This window comes from Anabas testudineus, chromosome 11, assembly GCF_900324465.2.
Source record: "Anabas testudineus chromosome 11, fAnaTes1.2, whole genome shotgun sequence".
In the NCBI taxonomy this organism is placed as follows: domain Eukaryota; kingdom Metazoa; phylum Chordata; class Actinopteri; order Anabantiformes; family Anabantidae; genus Anabas; species Anabas testudineus.
In genome coordinates this window covers 15,659,717-15,675,697 of record NC_046620.1, presented here as the reverse complement: position 1 = coordinate 15,675,697, position 15,981 = coordinate 15,659,717, and the positions used below count along the sequence as shown (strand labels likewise).

Genomic DNA, 15,981 nt, shown 5'->3' with positions numbered 1-15,981 from the left:
GCACTCACACACACACACACACACACACACACACACACACACACACACACACACACACACACACACACAAGTCACAAGTTAGTCATTCCTAAGAAGTCATGTTAGGAGGAATGACTAATGTGACCTCACTTCATAAAACTCAGACTTACACACACACACACACACATAAACAAAGAACTGGCAGAGCATAAAATAGGCTAAAGGGTGCGTGAGGTCACTGAAGTTATGCAGTATCTCTTCATTTGGATGCAATTGAAAATAATATGCCTTTCAGAGAAGAGACCTCTTTTTACGGCTTAATGTTGAATGTGTGTGTGTGTGTGTGTGTGTTGTTACGTGTGCCGACTCCCTTTGTTCCTCTCACACACACACGGCATGCACACACACAATGCCGACACACGACTTTCTCTGTATCCATAACAATGTCACGTTCAAGCCATCAGGCTTTAATTTGGGCATTTGTGCCACTCAAATAAAACAACACAAAAAAAGCTTTGAGCAGTTCCTAAATTTAAACGCTGCTCAAGGAAGTAGGTCCGTATCTGTTTCCTGGTCCGGGATTGTTTCTCTCTAGGGATTGGGCTTTGAAGATTGTTCACCCTGACAATGGGGCTGCAGTGGGCATTGTTGCATTGTTTCGTGCCGGCTCCCCAGTGTTTTGTTGACCTAATGTCTCAGTCGCCCCATGAAAGGCCAGTGAAGGATGAGGGAAATGGGCAGAGCGCTGGCCGAATGTCTGGAGTCAATCAAGAGGCCTTGTAACGCAGAGATTTGTATGCGTGTTGGTAAAGCAGGAAGGGGGGGTTGATTGGCTTGTGCAGGTTTATTTAATGGTCCTGCAAAATCATACCATTCATGGTGTTTAACATTTAAAGCTGCTCAGTGAAGCATTTTAGTGTCTTTCGGGAAGCTTTAATATTTTGGTTACTTTTATTCCTCATTCCCAGCAGTTTTCAGTGAAAAAATATTGTATTCCCATACAATTGTGAGAGCCTTTGTATGTTTATGTGTAGAGTACTTGTCTGTGTTTAGGTTTGACATAAAGCAATACCTGGATTCCTGGATTCTGTGTACTGTATGTGTGTATAAGACTGTGTGGGATGTGGTGCCCTTCCAGCAGGCAGACGGCCCTATTGTTTCTGTAGCAGAGGGAACACCGTCTCCTGCCTGTCCACTCAGGATGTTGTATTGGATCTTTAAAAATAAAAAATAAAAAAGAGTAGCCAGCATCATCTACACCCATTATCCCTATCATCCAGCGAGAACAATGAACACCTCCCCAAACCCCCTTCCATCCTTTCCCAGGAGCCTCAGAGCTCGGTTCCCACAGTGCTGTCCAGTTGTTAGGAGCTGGGCCATTGTTAGTTCACCGACCTGTCCTCTGATTGTACCCAGGAGGAAGCACACACACCTAAACACACCACACTCTCCCTCAAGTATTATTTAGCTGCAGCCTCATCTTGTGCTCTCCTTCCTCACTAATCTCAGATGGAAACTTCCACCGGCTTGAAGTAATTGCCACTCTGAGCATGCACAACTGGAGTCACTGAAGTGGAGAGGGTCATTCCAATGATAGCAAACCTAAGAGGGGAGTACAAGCTGATGACTGCCGATAGCACGGCAGCATTTACCACTCTGTTTCCAATGTAAATCTGGGCCTAATAATCTTTCCCCATTTCACTGGCTGGCAGGGTAACGCAGCAGAACGTATCCTGGCACTCTGGAAAGGTTATCATCCATTAACAGTGTTCCTGGGGTGAAGGAGAGGTGGACATTTCTCTTTCATTATCTAACACAGGAAACGCCGCAGGACTGAAATCAAAGTGTCAACAAAATTCTTGTTAGAATTCTCCAAAGTGTACGTCACATAAAAAGCTTTAGGAATTATTTTTCGTTTTGCTGCATTCACGAAACCATCTCTGTCACTAGTCTTGTTCTAATCATGAGGACATTAGAGGTTGTCTTGACTGAATGTGGAAACTATTCTTTCTTTCTTCCTACCCATAAAGGTCATGTTAGGCACATGCAATAACACTAAAGCACTAACATTGACCTGTCCACCTCCAGAGAAGAGAGGCATTTTAACACATAGGAAAAATCAGTGAGTCACAAACCACTCTTTCACGATTAGAGCCCGATGAATCCTGACATTAACCACATGAGCGTCTTCCATTGGACAGTTCTTAACCCAGTTTTAGTAGTTTTATTAATATCCTTAGACGTTTTATTTGCTTGACATGCAACCTATGTGACTTCTATACAGTGTCAGGGCACTGTATTATACCTTTATGGAAAGTTTAAGGGGGTTCATATGTATGTACAGTACATTTGTACATACACATGACTGTTACTTGCATATAACAGGCTGTGTTTTTATTTTAAAATAAATAGACAAGGGACACCATCATGGACAGAAGGTTAAATCTATTTATATTCCTGCATTTTTACTGGTGGTCACTTACATTGAGCTTGACAAAAGTTCCACCTTCCATACTTCCACTGTTATACAATTAGTTAATTGTATGGTTTAGTGTCAGCAAAGTGTGTAAAATGTAATTTAATCATTTTTCTTTGATTTAAAAACTATAAACTTGGTAGATAAATACAGCATGTAGTTATGAGAATTCCATCCTAACATTGTGGTTAAACGTCACATTTTCTGGCTCCATCCATCCTTTAACAAAAAGTTTTTGACACCCTCTTAAGCCAGCTTTAACGAACTGGACAGTTCAGACTAACATCAGGCGATCAACATTGAGATCAGTTTCATTTTTTACTGAATGGATTTGGTCATCTCTTCAACATTGTACCACAGGTCTAAGTCCAAAAGGTGAACGGGTTTGCAATTTCCGCATTTATCATTGTTTTGTCTACTGTGAACTTCCTTCTTGAAGCTGAATGAGCACGGCCATTACTTCCTTCCTTAACCTTTAATCTTACTTTATATCCTTGGCAACGGTATAGTTTTTTTTAATAAAGGGGATGAAACTATCCTGCTGGAACATTAGTGACAGAAAATGAAACTGCAAGTTCTGTTTTATAAGTACAATTACAAAACCCTCATTATTCTTGACAGCTACAATGAATCCAAATGTAACTCAGGCACACTCTCTCAACATACACATTTCTTTTATTGATCACATTTCTCAGTAACACACAATGAAAAGTTTTGGTGTGCAAACCATCCAGACTTTCTAAAATGAAAGTATTGTATAGATGTTTCAGACAATAGGACTAAGCAGCTTAAACGTCCTGAGAGACCTCCCACGAGGGCGACTTATTGTATCACATACCATCAAAGATTACATGAGATAAAAGAACTACAGCAAAGACTAGTCTTTCTTCCTCTGCTGTGGTGTTTACAACCACATATCCCTTCTTAAAATAAAGAAAAGATGAAAAACACTTCATGACATGACGAAGAAAATGACGTGCGTTTTAATCACAATGTGACAACCAACAGAGAAACAAACAAAAATCATATTCAGTCTTTTCCAACCAAGAAAGCAAACATTATCTTAAACCTTGTAGTCAATTCTAGGTCCAAACACCCATAGGTTCAATATTCAATATCTTCTAAATACATTTTTTGTTACAGACCTATGCACCAACTGGTATATGCAACATCAGTGGGAAGGTCAGAGAATCCCATGCAGCACATATGAGCTATATCTGACTGAACAACATACTAAGTATGGATATTTGTGGGGGGTCTGAAGTGAGGATGTATGGCTGAAGTGAAGGGGAAGAATCTGCGTTTGCTCCCACTGCAGTACCCTCCCGCTGAGAATGGGCAAGCACGAGTCTTTCAAACCATTGGTAGCTAGCTCTTTTCAGGTCGATTCCTGTTCAGAGCTGCTTTAGGTGTAAACTCCAGTTTCTCTTTCAAGCTGAGCACCTGCGTGCTGTCCATGCCGGCTTGCTCCCGCAGCTTCCTCTCCTCCCTCAGCTCCAGGATGCTCTTCTCCTCTTCCCGAGGTTTGGGGGTCCCCCTTATAAACCACTCGAGGTGGTAGCCCACTGCTCCGACCACAAAGGCCACGGGGAAGGTGACGTAGGGAGCATAGGTCCGCATCGCCGCCCAAACAACAGGCCACATGACTGCACGCCGGCTTGGCTCCGAGGTGCTGCAAGAGAAGGGGGGTTTTTAGTCGTATAGAGGGAGTGTTATCCAATAGCATGAGTTTGTATTAAAGGAAATCACGTTTGTTGTCTAAGGAAAGAAAGAACAGTAACAGTCTCCTCTGGACATGACACCGAGGCAGAAATATAAGACATGAAGCAGCAGTCAGTGAATGAGCAGGTCCCTCTGTTCTCCTCATGCCTCCTCACCAACTTCCATCAGTGTTGCTTTCCCTTGAGTCATAGATGATGTGTACTACTGAAAAAGTTACTAGTTTATTCTAACCTACACATTATCGTGTGTCGTCTGTATGCCGAATAGAAAAGCTGATCTCCTTCATCCTATTTGTTTGTGTTTGACCTTGTCTGATTGACTTTGGACACACGCGGGACAAATTAACTTACATGACCGAATTAGTTTATGGAGTTCGACGTGGCGTCCTTCCAAATATCACGAGGACGACGAAGAATTGGGCTCGAACGAACTTCACCTTTTGATAACATATATATTTTTTTTAAATATAAAATAACACCCACCAGTTTTAATACGATAGAACATAACGTCAGTTGTACGACATTAGCTTCTGTTAAGGGGTAAACAGGTGATCTTACGAAACTGCCTACGAACTGCTTCTTTATTATGCGAACAGTCACCGTCTAAAGCTGTGATCATATCTGCAGTAGGTGTGGTGCTCATTTAAGTTGAGAATGAAAGCTGTTTATTACTGTAATACTTCACTCACCTTTCCTGACGGCACGTTGGAGCAACAGCGGATCAACGCAACTTCCGTGTGACCGTGCGTGAACTTCCTGGTTAAACGTCATTGGCTGATGAGCGAAGACGCTGTCTTCCTTAGTATGTTAGCACCACCTGGTGGTAGAAATAGTGCATTGCCCTTACTATATAAAAACTATAACAATTCCTATTGTGTTATGTAATACTGATGATAATAATAATAATTAACATACTTTAAAGTCCAGTATACATGTGGTCTGTGGAATGCAATAGAAAATTAAACAGCACCCCCCCCATCCAGGAATTCAAATATGTCTTAGTATATAAGAACTATCAAATGATGGTTGCACTTACTGGGAGTGATGGAAATACCAACTCTTTCAGTGTTCAAACATTCATGGCGTTCTCGCACTAAATCCTCTCCTCTCGAAGAATACCCGTGACAAGCTGACAGATCTGTCACCAGCGTTGTGTCACACGCTGACAAGGCGCGAGCTCCCCCTTCTTGGATGACAAACCCCGCAAGTGTCAAGATAGTTTTCCTTTAGTTTAAAAAGCACAGTTTGGCATAGAAAAACAGAGGCACATTCAAAGGCACGGTGTAGTGCATAAAGACACAGTATGTATCAGGAAAGCTTTGCTTTTGTTTGCTTTAACTGGGTAGGGGGATGCAGAAAAACACAGCAGTGAAGCAGAAAGTGCAGACTTGACTATAGGGGAAGAAAATAGTCCACTGTAGTGTTCTTTAGAAAGTTTGATGTGATTTATGACACTTATATTTCAGCTCCCAGTCGGAAAGGTTCTCTATAAGACTACACAAATACAAAAAGCTGATCTGTTGTAACTGGAATGCAGCAGATGACCAGTTGTGACTCACTGGTCATTTGTGCAGAAGCACAGAGTGGAAGACGTTGTTGTTATATCCAAATTTGTATCATTCCCTAAAAAAAAATTGTGACTAAAAGGATTCTGTGTGGGTGATTATGTTTCACGTTTCGTAATGATTCCTCCCTCAGCGCTGTCCATCTTGCAGTTGCCAGAACTGGCAATTGATCAGTCCTGTCAGATAAAGAGAAATGTGCTCATCCCCTGAGGGAAAACAACATTAGTAGTGCCAGTTCTGCTTTACCACCAACCTCGGCAGCGCCAGGATTATTTCATCAGCCCCCTGTTTATTAGTAAATGAGATTTAGAGCTGTGCTAGCCAAGATATTTCTGTAAAAATACAACCGTCATCAATCCAAATCACAAACCAAAGCTGACAGAGTGGAGCATCACCTCCTCACTAACTGAAGCCCCGTAGACCTGCTCTATTTATCGGTATTAATTACAGATGTCAGGCTTGGTCAGTGGTGGGAAATTTTCTCATTACACGGGAAATGACAATCAGGACTTTGGTTAAATCACCACTTAGGCACATGAGCCAGAGAAATGTTGCCGCACGGCTCTCTGTGAGTCGAAACCATCAAGCACGATGTACTTTTGGCCACACTTAAAAGTCCCCTAATTCGAGCTTTTGAATCACGTTCAGGTGACGTGTAAACAGAACGTGTTTAGCTCCATTTTGGCTGAACATATGTCTTAGCCTACGATTAAGGTGGAAGGAGAGAAGGTAAAAAGAAAATAGATGTGGTATACGACCAAAAAAAGATGCACAAGAGAAATGGATGAATTGGCCCCGATTCAACAACGAGGAGCAGGAGGACTCGACACAAACTGTGATCAATCTGAGTAACAGATGGTGAGGCAAAGACCTGCCAGATGTGGAAGAAGAAAGCAAAGACTGTTTTGATCTTTTGTGCAGCCAGTCTATAAAACAAAAGGAGGAATGAGTAAGTGAATCTGGGCATTTTGTGGCCAAAGGTCAGTAGGGTTTGGATATCAACTTACCACTTCAGTAATGACTACACTCCTGCTGGGATAAAATATCAAATCTGAAATTATTTTCCTCAGTTTAAGTAGTTTAAGAACTGTTCGTGTTCTCCCACTTTTTCACGCAGGTAAAACTTAAGGCCAAGCCAAACTATTGACAGTGAAAGGCTACTGGTGTTACCACAATAGGGCTGCATTTACGTAATATCGACTTTTTAGTCAGATCTGTTCTTTTTATGTAAGTGATGTGTATCGGACATAAAAAAGAAAAACCCCAACAAAACATGAATTCAGATCTAACATTAGCCACGTTGTCCTAGATCAGATGTGACTCGATACTTAAAAAAAGTTTTTCTAATAGTGTAAACAGCTGTAAAAACAAAGAACAACTTCATCAAAATGTCATACAGAGGCATTTATTTGCTTTTGGCATCAGGAATCATTTTGGCATTTTCAGTGATTTCGTTATATCATACATTATACACCTCTGTGGAGTGTGTTCTCTGTCAGGGCACTGGTCCCACAATCACCGTCAACTGGCAAACGTAAAGGAGAAGACTGTTTTTTTCAGTGCTTTTCTGTTATTCTTTGGTCACGGACATGCTTATTAATTGCTGATACTGGCTTACGGTAATGCAGTTTAGCAAAAATTATAATATAGACCTTTTTTTAAACTTGGCAACTATGCTTAAGCTAGTGCTCGCATGAGGTTCGAAGCCCTTCAGGTATTAGTCATTATCAAATTACAATAAGTATCAATTCTGCAAAACGTACTAATCAAGCACTAATTATTGAGAGTCTGTCTTAGAAGTGCGAGCCATGCTCAAAAACATTTAGAAGTACAGTAAATAGCTTTGCGCCGCAGCCAGTGCTGCTTCCACAGCAACTCTTCCCAATAAGATAAGATGTTTTGGAGCATAGTTCTATTAAAAACATGTGGAAAACATACATACTGTAGCTTTAATGTGCACACAAGCACATTTACAGGATATTAATTTGCTCTTCAGCACAGTTATATGGTCAGGAATGTGAATAGCAGGACTGTGGGGTGATCATTTGGCTTTTAAAACATTTGTAAGCTTAACTCTCCAGAATTATAGTGAACAAAACGCTTGCTACTTGTCACTGTCATGGAATCTATGTGAGCGTATGTACAGTATGTGAGAGGTTTAAACAAAATATGTCATCGAATCATACTGTGTCCACAGTGCAGAAACATTGTCAGTGGGCTCACATGAGCCTGGTGACGGCACCAGAGAGGAAATCCTCATAGTTGATACGGATGTTGCCCGTCATGTTAGTGTCCCTCTCCCTGAAGACCTGCGTCATGGTCTGGAGTTGGGTGCACACCTGGATGAAGCGGTCCAGCTGGATGCCAGGTCGCATGCCTGGTACGGCAAAGCGCCGCACCAAAGTCTCAGAAAACTGAGGGCTGAGGTTGTAACCCATCTGAGCCAGGGCTGAGGAAGAGGGGAGGACACAAAATAGCTACGAATGAATGCATCACTGCCAAAGGTGGAAAACAACAAAACTGTTTTCATCATTGTTTTTCTAAGCAGAAAAAAAAAACAGTTAGTTACCTTGGTGTAGCTCAGTGCCACTGATAGAGCCTGACCGGTCTCTGTCGTACTGCTGAAACATCGCTCTCCACCGCTGCATGAAGTCCCACAGTGCCGAGAAGCCAAACAGGTCAATTTGACCTGAGCGTGTTTTGTCAAACATGTCTAACAGGAAATACGAGACAGCATATTTAGCCAGACACAACTCAGGCTTACTGGTCAGACTTCTTCCAAAACATTACCATTAATTTATTTTTAGTTATTTGGCAGATGCCTTTATACGAAGCGAATTCCAAATGAGGTACAAGGCAAACAAATATCTGATTCAAACTACAAAGTAAAGGTCTCGAGCTGATTCTGCAGGTTTTAAGTGCAGAGAAAGGTTCGGAAGAGCTCCGTTTTCAGCAGGTTTTTGAAAACAGAGTGAGGCAGCTGAGCGTGCAAACAGAGCACAAATTCTCATGTTCACCACACGACTCACTTATCATCATGAGGCAGGTCTCGTCATTAAAAGCAGACCAGTTGGAGTTGACGAGCGCTTGCTTCAGCTCCTTTAGGTTGATGAAACCACTGCGGTCTGTGTCAACAGTATAGAACCACTGGTACGCTTCTGGGTTAACTCCAGGAGGGATGTTACCTACAGGAAGACAAAATGAGAGCAGAAATAGAATGACAGTGACGACTCTTTTCTTAACACGCTCTTGTTTCCATCATCATCTTCTTCATCCCGAATCTGTCGGGACCAACTAGTTTGATTTATTCTCTTTATCATTTCCTATCAATATACGTACTACCAGTTATTATTTCACTGAAGTGTTCGGGCTTTGAGGAGTCACAGATATGTTTGTGGTGGAAAAAAAAGGGAGAAACAGTAAAAGGGGGGAAAAAAAAAGATAGTGAGGATTCTTGGAAATGAAGCTTTTCCCTCTTTTAGTTGCAAAATGATTTATTTATTGAGAGATGAAGAAACGCGCTTCTGCTGCCTGACAGTTGAAACTGTGCTGACTCTGTCAGGCAGAAACTTGATCGTGAAAAAATAATACATCCCTGCTTGAGTCAATCTTTTGCTTTTGATGTTTATTATAGTTAGCATAGCTGGTAAGAATATACTTTATATTTAATTGATAAGCCAAATACAGCTCCTTCTACTGTACTTTTACATTTTATGGCTGTTTGAGTTACACAGAGTAATAACATTTGCCGGGAAACAAGTAGATACCAAATACAACATAAATATCACATCAAAGTAATATAGTGGTTAATTGCAACTCTAATTAATGTCCAATAATTCCACAAAGTAGTTGGTATTCTGCTAAACTATACCTCTACTATCATAGTTATACTGTACATGTTCAGTGTTTTTATAAGACATAGTTCTCTAGGATAAAAAGACAGAGGCAGGTCAAAGGTTGAGGAAAAGTCATCTCTGCACTCTTGCTGAGAGCGTGATGGGGCAACAGGCCATTACCTGAAGACACGACGAAACCGAGAAAATATGGTGTGAGATGAGAGAAGAGTGGAAGGAGGGCTGATTGTCAGAAAAATGAATGGGCAGAGAGGGACAGATGACACTTCAGGCCAGACCCTGATGGATTCTGTCCCTGTGGGGGAATGATGGCAACATAGGCTATCAGGTTCTGACTTGGGCTTAGCTGTTACAGGAAAAAGGGTAATCACATATACACACACACACAACACACTCTTTACCCATCTGTCTCTCACTCTGTTTAGCCCTCACTCAGTATTACCAGAGTCATCACTCCAGCCATGTAATCCCGCTGAGGGGCACAAACTGAACCCTGTCTCTACACGACTGTCTGGGAACGCAAGTCATTTTCTATCCATCATCCCACCAGAGAGTGAGAGGGAGGAAGAAAATGAGAGAGAAGCAATGAAAAAGGGGCAATGAGAATCTCTCTGCACTCCTCCTCCTTCACAATATGCCTGTTCATCTCCCACAGGCAAAAGGTACTACAGATGCTCACACAGCTCCAGACTCAGCCTCCAGTTACCTGTAGGAGTGTGTTGTCCATAAGGTCCCGCATGAGGCTGACCTCCATAACCCGCATAAGGCCCTCCGGAGGCACCTCCTGGTCTCTGTCCATATTGTCCTCCCTGACCTGGGGCACCATAACCACCATAAGGGCTTCCTTGTGGACCTGCTGCACCCCCGTATGGAGCTGAGGGTGGAGCCCCATAGGGACCACGGCCTCCCCCGTATGGAGCATTTGGCGGTGGGTTGCCTCCTCCTGGATAGCCCTTCAGTCACAGACAAAGGCAAATTCGTTTTACAGCCCTAGTTTGATCAGACAGTTGCAGTATCCCGCAGATTTACATTTTAGTAGCTGCATCAAATTAGTGTGTAAACTGTTATCACTATAGGATATTTACATTTACATACATGTCATTTAAGAGATTGAGTATTAGAAAAAATGGTATGTCTGACATACATTTAAAGTAATTGTTAGTGGCAGCCGTATACAGTATAAAGTATAGCTCCATTTGGCTGTGCTGCACTGCTTCAATTAGAGCTGAGAATATACAGTACATCCATTATTAATGTGTTGATCAGTTGCATATATAAGGCAAATAAAGCATTATTCAGCTAATCCAACTGTTTGTTGCAGAAGTTCAATGCTGCATGGAAACTAATGCCTCTACACTGGGTGCTCATCGAGTTTTCTGCATTACTTTGACTAGCATCACATTACAGTGAGGTTTGTTTTTTTACTTTAACCAAAGTACATAAGTTTCAACACCAAGTTCCCAAATGTAATGGCGACGTTTAAAGAACCAATCAATGCCATTAACATCCAGATGAAAGTGATCATTGTCCACGGAGGAATGAGGAATACTTTCAAAGTTACACGTCGATGAACGATACCTGCGTTTGAACACAAACAGCTCCAGTCAGAGAAACTCTCTGCGGCTCATAGCAAACTAATGGACGCCTGACGTTACTAGTTTGTCTATGACTATAAAGCTTCTTTGTTACGCTGTATCAAGGTAGCAGAATTCAACGACGTGTGCGTGTTGTTCTAATAAACGTAGACGAAACACAAAATATAGCATTTGGGGTACCTGACCGTAGTAGTAACTCATATTTGACGGACTTTACTTCCTTCAACAGAGACCGTCGGAATCAGGGCGGTAACTATTGGTTCATTTCCGGGTCTGTCAAAACCGCAGCGGCGTCCCTCTGCCTCTGATTGGACGGCGGAGTGGAAAAGCGATGACGTCAGGAAACGTACGTCTGAATCACTGCGCTGCGACTCGACGCACTCAACAAGTCCTGTCGCCGCACGGGGTTTAGTGCTGGGAGTCTACTGTGTTTCACAATAGTTTCTATTCCTTTACATGCGTTAGCACTACACTGATGAGAAATAAAATCAATGCACAGCGAGTGTTTTGCACGGGATCCACCTTTAATGGTAAAACATTGTAACATACTCCCTTTATAAATAGCTATTACTGTATGTTCTCTTGTGGTTAGGGTTAGGGTTAGCCTTTGGTAATTGTGAAGGTTTTTTAACACACACACCAAGATACTTTAACGGTGAAACTTTATCGATCATACAGATAAACAAAAAATACTATAAAAAAAAAACAATGTAATGTGTTGTATTATTGTGAACACATGATTTAATGAACACTTTTGATATGGTTGAACAATATTTTCTACCTACATACCGCTTTACCAGTGTGAGAGCACAAAATCACAGCATTTGCCTCAGTTTTCTGAAGGCGTGTCACCTCTGTGTCCTAAACACAGACTGTAAACTTTTTTAATTAGAAAAGCAAAATATCCACATTGAGTAAATACACTTAGAAGCAAAAAGCAAAACGTATAAAACCACACATGCACACATATCCATATATTGTAGTCTACAGTCGCACAAACACGCAAACAAACCAATTACCCTCTCCTTTTGCGGGGGTGTTAATTGGTATGCATAATGTGTGCTTTTCTGCAGATTTTACATCATAATATTTACTAAATACTGCCTTAGAAATTACTGAATTTATGGCTCTAGGTGATGAGCAGTAGTTCTCCATAGAGAGAAGAAGTGCATTTGCTAGCAGTGGCACCTTGAGTACATTTGTCAACACTGCTGCTCCTGCACCTTATCACTTCTTTTGTTCTTCTCAGCCTCTGTGTTATTGAGGTTCTGTATAGATGCTGTTGGATCCACTCTACATTTGGCCCTGAACTCTGACTTGCGTCTTGCCGGTTGTGTCTCTCCATGAACCTTGGCAGACATCTGCCTCTCAATCTTATTGTACACGCGCTTCTGGATGCGTTTGTAGATGAGATAAATAATCTCACAAATGCACATAAATATGCAGACAGCAGAGGAGACCACCATGAAGAGGGTGAAGATCTTCTTCTCTGTTGGACGAGATATGAAGCAGTCCACTTTGTTTGGACATGGCTCAAGGGAGCACTTGACCAGACGGGGCATGTTGTAACCTTCGTAGATGTGGTGGAGGATGTAGAGAAAGCCAGCGTCAATGCCAGCCTTAAAAATCAGACTCACCTACAAGGAGATTAAGAAGAGCTGAAGAGGATGCATTTTTCTACCAAATGCGAGTTTTTTAATAAAACATAGCTGGGTTCCTAAAATGCTACTACAAATTTTATTTGTTCCACTCTTTGGTCTCACCAAGTACGTCCACCACAGCCCCCCGCGTTTCCTCCCAGGGTTGGCATACAAGCTGGCACCGTTGTGCTTCATGTTCTTCTTCTCCCGATACTTGACATGTCCGACCACCATCAGTGATGGGCAGGTGGTGAAAATGAGCTGCAGGGCCCAGAGACGGACGTGGGAGATGGGGAACACATGGTCGTAGCACGCATTGTTGCAGCCAGGCTGAGCCGTGTTGCAGACAAAGTCTTTGACCTCATCATTCCACACCGGCTGGGCGGCCACAGCAAACACCATCACCCTGAAGATGAAGACCACGGAGAGCCATACACGGCCAAATGCAGTGGAGTATTTGTTGACTCCACTAAGAGCTGTCTCAAATGTGGACCAGTTTGTGGCTGATGCCATGAGGAGGGGGACAGATGAGGTTGAGGGAGATGATAGAGGTCTTCCAAAGAGCAGGCGAGACTGGTTGGATTAAAATCTGAATCAATTGAGAATTAAAATTAAAAATAAAAAAAATGAGAGAAAATTACAGAGTTGGTTAAAAAATAGCAATCAAAGGTTAATAATAAAATATTCATTATTGTACACTTTTTAAATGTAAATTTCTTTTCATAAAGCACAGAGCTACCTTTTTAATATGTTCTCATTATACATCAGTGAGTCTCTGCTGAAAAGGCAAACCAATAGTCGCAACTCTATTAGTCAGCTATTTGAACAGAGGGGCTGATCTGACAGCAATAGTAATCCCAAATGCTTTGGCAGTAAGGGATTGAATTTTGTTTCTGAAAGGAAAGTGAAAATATTACCATGTGGATTTGCTGGTCTGATCGTGTGTTGACTCTAAAGATGGGGCTGTAATGGATCACCTGCAAAATTAGTTTGCTCTGTGGCTCTTTGCACGTGGGGCGTGCTTCCTGATTTCTTGAGATGCAAATGTTTCCTCTTTTCTATTCTCCTGAGTTTGTAGGGTGTCTTAGCGTAGTGGTAGGTGGAGGTACGTATGCTTGAGTACCACAAACTGATATAGTTCAGGTCAGAAGGTCTGGAGCGACAGGTGTGATTGTTGAGTGCGAAGTGCTAACAGCTTTTCGACCTAAGGAGAGCCATGTTACATAAGAGTACAAGTTTCTCAAGGATTTCTTTTCAGCAGCAAAAAAAAAAAAAAAAAAAAAAAAAAAAATCCCCTTCTGTTATACATTTACATCTTATTCTGATGAATGCTCAGCGCCTGACGGGGAACAAGTTGGATAACAGCCTCGCTGTCCACTGTTCCATTTCAATTCTGTCTCGTCTAATCCCGAGCATTTGAGTTCAGAATCACTTTCCTTCAGCATTTCAGCGCAGACATATTGAGCTGTCAAATCAGATGCTATTTTCTCTCTCATCCAGCATTCCTGACTATTACATTACACAGCATAATAAGAATCGTGGGCAACGCAGGCTACTGGGAGCCAGACACATTAAATAACTCCTACCTACACTTTATTTTTCCTTCTAAGTGGATATCACAACCAAAGATATTCATCTTAGAATATACCTCAGCCTGTAACTTTGGGACTATGATATTGCTCATTTTTGGAGGTATGTGATAAAAAAAAACAGTATATACAGTATGACTCATTGCTAGTGCACAAACACATAGGGCATGTGATTTTCCTCTCAGTTTCATACAAAAGGCACACACGTACACAAAAATTGAGGTGACATTCAGCCCAGAAAGGAACGATAACCTTCCAGACAACAATATATCTTGTCTCAGGGAGATGGCAAAGCTGGACCACAATTTGTTTCCTTATTTGCGCTAGATTGCAGTGTTGCCTTCCCCCGCCAGCAGCAGCAGCCGGGCTCGTCGATCTCTTTGCCCGTGTTTGTCTTTCTCGTTGTTGTGACAGACGACACGCGTCATGCTTTCTCAACTGGGAAACGGCCGCTTATGTGATGCATTTGATTCTCGGTGCAAATATACATTTAATGAATGCTTTTGGCTATGTTCTGAGAAAATGTGGGTGAAATCAACAACAACAACAACAACAACAACAACAACAAAAACATCACGCAAACAGGTGAAGTGTTATGCAGGGATGTCCAAATGAGCCAGCATGCTCTCATTGTTAGTTAGTATTTACATTCGCTTTCTTTTCTTTATGTCTGTAGTTTTATAGATTGTCTAATGCAGTTGACTACTTCATCTAACACAGCTATAGAACCGTAGACTAGCTCTGCAGGTTAAGCTTGTTGCAAGACAATTGTATGGTTTGTATGGTCTGTATGAGTCAGTGCTGCTGACTGACAAGGCAGGGTTGAAGGGTTCTTCTGTGGTTTTGGTTTCTCAATCATACTTACCTCTTTTTATCCATCCGTAATTTAGTTTAACCTTTTTTTACCTTCAACTTTTTCGGGCTAACACACATCAGTCAGAAGATTAGAGCGCAAGCAATCCCTGTATGCTTCCAGTTATCTGTCTTTACAAATCTCATTCTTTTGAGGCTCTTCCCTTGACATACAAGATCTTCCCTAGCTGCGAGATAGAAAAGGAACAGAATGAGCAATATCATTGCCCATTCACTCTGCTGAAAGTGTCTTTTGTCCTGTGGAATCTTTTGTAGTATTCATCTAAAATGAAGCTGAATTTAGAACTTAATCTGAATTGCACTCGTTATCCTATTCTCATAATTCTTAAAACAATGAAACAGGATCTTACCTTAAGCGCATAGAAGCAGTTTTAAAGACGTTTCCTGACTGACGTGTCCCAGCAGGCCTCATGCTACAACTGACTGATTTGATCTCACCTGAATGGTTTGAGGCAAGTGCTTTGAGGTGTAATGTAGATCAACGGCAAACAGTTGGGTTGGGCATCGCATAGACAAATTGGGAATTCTGGTTTCAGTGTGAGTGTATCATGTCTAAGGAAGGGCTTCCGAGAAAAGAAACGTTTGCAGAGAATAGGTGGACATGAGTCAAAAGAAAACTATCCAATAACGTTACTAAGACCACAGATTATACAATACAGCCGTGTGACAAAACTACACAGCTGTCCTAA

General features: G+C 41.7%; 3 protein-coding genes across 4 annotated transcripts; all 3 read right to left on the bottom strand.

Moving 5' to 3' along the window:
• Nucleotides 1-3,112: 3,112 nt before the first annotated feature.
• Nucleotides 3,113-4,935, bottom strand: smim12 (small integral membrane protein 12). Of its 2 annotated transcripts, none has more exons than XM_026346899.1 (2): nucleotides 4,866-4,935; nucleotides 3,113-4,127 (listed from the first exon to the last, which is right to left on the bottom strand). In XM_026346899.1, the coding sequence occupies exon 2, from the start codon at nucleotides 4,097-4,099 to the stop codon at nucleotides 3,824-3,826; it is 276 nt and encodes a 91-aa protein (XP_026202684.1). In that variant the 5' UTR covers nucleotides 4,100-4,127; nucleotides 4,866-4,935; the 3' UTR covers nucleotides 3,113-3,823. The 2 variants fall into 2 exon arrangements, with proteins under 2 accessions (XP_026202684.1, XP_026202685.1); XM_026346900.1 differs by lacking the exon at nucleotides 4,866-4,935 and adding an exon at nucleotides 4,528-4,628.
• Nucleotides 4,936-7,130: 2,195 nt separating this feature from the next.
• Nucleotides 7,131-11,391, bottom strand: pef1 (penta-EF-hand domain containing 1). Its single transcript, XM_026349656.1, has 5 exons — nucleotides 11,371-11,391; nucleotides 10,302-10,548; nucleotides 8,771-8,926; nucleotides 8,311-8,454; nucleotides 7,131-8,190 (listed from the first exon to the last, which is right to left on the bottom strand). The coding sequence occupies exons 1-5, from the start codon at nucleotides 11,389-11,391 to the stop codon at nucleotides 7,961-7,963; spliced, it is 798 nt and encodes a 265-aa protein (XP_026205441.1). The 3' UTR covers nucleotides 7,131-7,960.
• A 314-nt stretch (nucleotides 11,392-11,705) lies between these two features.
• On the bottom strand, nucleotides 11,706-15,741 carry cx30.9 (connexin 30.9). Its single transcript, XM_026346623.1, has 3 exons — nucleotides 15,643-15,741; nucleotides 12,954-13,419; nucleotides 11,706-12,827 (listed from the first exon to the last, which is right to left on the bottom strand). The coding sequence occupies exons 2-3, from the start codon at nucleotides 13,341-13,343 to the stop codon at nucleotides 12,393-12,395; spliced, it is 825 nt and encodes a 274-aa protein (XP_026202408.1). The 5' UTR covers nucleotides 13,344-13,419; nucleotides 15,643-15,741; the 3' UTR covers nucleotides 11,706-12,392.
• Between the last annotated feature and the right edge of the window lie 240 nt (nucleotides 15,742-15,981).

Excerpts from the sequence above, each read along its gene's own strand:
- smim12 (XM_026346899.1), bottom strand. The coding sequence starts at position 4,099 with ATGTGGCCTGTTGTTTGGGCGGCGATGCGGACCTATGCTCCCTACGTC.
- pef1 (XM_026349656.1), bottom strand. The coding sequence starts at position 11,391 with ATGAGTTACTACTACGGTCAG. Across the intron at positions 10,549-11,370 it reads TGAGTTACTACTACGGTCAG|GGCTATCCAGGAGGAGGCAA; the intron begins GTACCCCAAATG and ends CTGTGACTGAAG. Across the intron at positions 8,455-8,770 it reads GACCTGCCTCATGATGATAA|ACATGTTTGACAAAACACGC; the intron begins GTGAGTCGTGTG and ends ATTTCCTGTTAG.
- cx30.9 (XM_026346623.1), bottom strand. The coding sequence starts at position 13,343 with ATGGCATCAGCCACAAACTGGTCCACATTTGAGACAGCTCTTAGTGGA. Across the intron at positions 12,828-12,953 it reads GGCTGTGGTGGACGTACTTG|GTGAGTCTGATTTTTAAGGC; the intron begins GTGAGACCAAAG and ends ATCTCCTTGTAG.